Genomic DNA, 2677 nt, shown 5'->3' with positions numbered 1-2677 from the left:
AACAGTTTTGGTACTTAATAATTGTTTGGTAGGAGAGAAAAGAGGAGGGAATCACTTGGGTGGGGGATTTGAACACCTTTTAAATACCCCAATTTTAATCTCTCCATATTAGAAGGAAATCTATTCTAAACACAATAATTATTTCCTTTTTTAATTTCTTTTCAACTAACCAAAAGCCTAAAGCTGTAGATTTAAAATGGTTTAGAGCAATGGAAACAAAATTAGGAAACATAACTTCGACATGATTTCAAATTTTTTCTGTTTCGGATTTCTTATTCTATCTGCAGTATTGGAACATTTTGATCAACTATGATGTCAATATTTCAAATACACATCTCCCTATTACATTAGTTAATGACTAATGTGGCTATTTATAGCTCACGCACAAAACAATAACAAAATATTCGCCTAAGACAAACGACATAAATACTAATAACAAGACAAAACTAAATTACGACAGCTTATTTTAAAATCTTCCTACATAAGATGTTTGATGTGCAAGTACATATTTTGCTGCAGAAAGATAGCACAGGCGTTAAAGAGGCACTTGATCAGCTGAGTGAAGTTGGGTGGGCCAAAAAATGGAGTTCTCAGCCATATGTGTCACGTCGTATGGTCAGTCTCCATTACAAGTATGAAGTTCTGGGAAAGTGATATTCAAACACTACTAGCCACTTCTACAAAATTACCTATGCATATACATGTACACCAATTATGTATATTTGTTGGTCACTGCTAATTGCTTTGAATGCTTTTGTCCTATGTTATTACTTGGTTGGAGAAAACTCTCACTGTTGGTTGTCTCATCATTTGGGCACAGACATCTCTCCGGGAGCTGACAACTCTCGGAATTAAAAACGCGGAAAATCTAGCAATCCCCAGTGTCAGAAATGATGTAAGTACTTGTTTCATTTGGAAAAGCCCTCAACATTCTCATTTCAATTATTTTTTCATCAAACCATAGATTAAGATTTGATAAGAATGTCAAGCTTCATATCAATTTAGTTTTTTGGATGTATGGTTGAAACCAAATTGCCAACTTGTTATTGTAAAAAATTTTCACATAGCCAATGGGATTTTTTTCCTGATAGTAAGTCTGCAATTTTACAAAACAATGGAATTACAAAGCATTGGTTTAAAACTAGTGTTTATATATTTGATATCTTTCAGTGGTACAGGCGGCTTTTCTGTTCACAGTGGTTGGGACAACTGGATTCTTAGGTGTTCTTGCTGGCCAACTTCCTGGGGTAAATTGGAGCATTCTTTATCCTTGAGTTTGTCTGCAATAAATAGTGCTTGTAAATGTATGTGTTAAAACATAAAAACTATTGTTGCCCTGCTTCCTAACAGTTTAAGCTTTTGGGATGGATTGGTAACTAATTGTATGCTTTTTCCTAGTTTTGGTTGAGCTCTTACTTAGAGTGATGCATTTTTGGGTTCATGCCACTTCTGCAGGATTGGGGCTTCTTTGTGCCATACTTGATAGGGAGCATCTCTCTAATTGTCTTGGCTGTGGGCAGCGTTTCTCCAGGGTAAGAACAAATTCTAGATAACAAACGGTTTTCATCGGTCGATGTTTTTATTTGTTTTATTCAAGTGCTTACAAACATTTTTTTTTGCAAGATTTACCATTCTCTAGAACCACAAGTGACACTTCAATCTCTAAATTTTAGGCTTCTTCAAGCCGCCATCGATGGATTCTCATCTTTCTTTCCGGATTATCAGGAGAGGATTGCTAGACATGAAGCAGCTCATTTTTTAGGTACTCACATAATACTCATATATCAAACACACTGATCTCAATCTAGAACATTAATTTTCTGGAATCATGGTTAATTCCTTAAAAAGAAAATGTTGTCTTTGATGATTTAGTTGCTTACTTGCTGGGCCTACCAATTCTGGGGTATTCTCTGGATATTGGAAAAGAGCATGTTAATCTCATTGATGAAAGGCTTGAAAAGCTGATATACAGTGGGCAGCTTGATACCAAGGAACTAGACAGGTATTATTATAATAATACTCATTAAAAATGCATCATTGCTTAATCACAACCCACTTATGTTGCCAATATATAGATGGATTTTATCCAACTCTGATAATTTCTCGTATTTACATGCAATATCTAGCCAAAAAAAAAAAACAAAAATAAAGGAAGAAGAAAGAGCCTCAGCTTAAGTCTGCCATCAGCAAGGCAGCAAGTCACATTCTATTACTATGTATCACTAATTTGTAACTCCCCATTATCTAGTTTAGATTTCATCTAAACCTTGGATCTTTACCATTATATTCCCATTTCTAGGTTGCTTCATTTTTTTTAATAAGCAAACTTCATTTCATTGAGAGAAAAATCAATTACAAAGGAAAGATGAAATCCTCTCAAAATAGAAAAGGAAAAAAAAAAAAAAAAAAGGAAGACAAACCATAGAAAATAAGAAAACTGAAAACAAAGACATTAACTCGCTATAACATTGATCCCTTTAGTTTAAGTTTAAAACAATCAAGAAAAAATGAAAATCCTTGAAAATTTATCATCGAACCCACAACATAGCTGAAAACATTTAGCCTTTTCAAACAGGTACAATCATTGATTGCTAAGTTGCTTCAATTATCATTGATTGAGCAAAATTGACCACGGTATGTTATTAGGTTGGCAGTGGTGGCAATGGCTGGACTTGCA

At 34.2% G+C, this 2677-nt stretch overlaps 1 protein-coding gene across 1 annotated transcript; it reads left to right on the top strand.

Moving 5' to 3' along the window:
* Nucleotides 1-520: 520 nt before the first annotated feature.
* LOC21383990 lies at nt 521-2674 on the top strand (the record flags this gene model as incomplete). The annotated part of the gene is made up of 7 exons (XM_024174844.1): nt 521-632; nt 821-895; nt 1179-1247; nt 1456-1532; nt 1674-1762; nt 1873-2002; nt 2647-2674. Coding segments are annotated over exons 1-7 (519 nt in total), but the record flags the coding sequence as incomplete, so codon positions are not given.
* Between the last annotated feature and the right edge of the window lie 3 nt (nt 2675-2677).

This window comes from Morus notabilis, unplaced genomic scaffold (assembly GCF_000414095.1).
Source record: "Morus notabilis unplaced genomic scaffold, ASM41409v2 Scaffold4536, whole genome shotgun sequence".
Lineage (NCBI taxonomy): Eukaryota > Viridiplantae > Streptophyta > Magnoliopsida > Rosales > Moraceae > Morus > Morus notabilis.
This window is presented reverse-complemented; position numbering and strand designations above follow the sequence as displayed.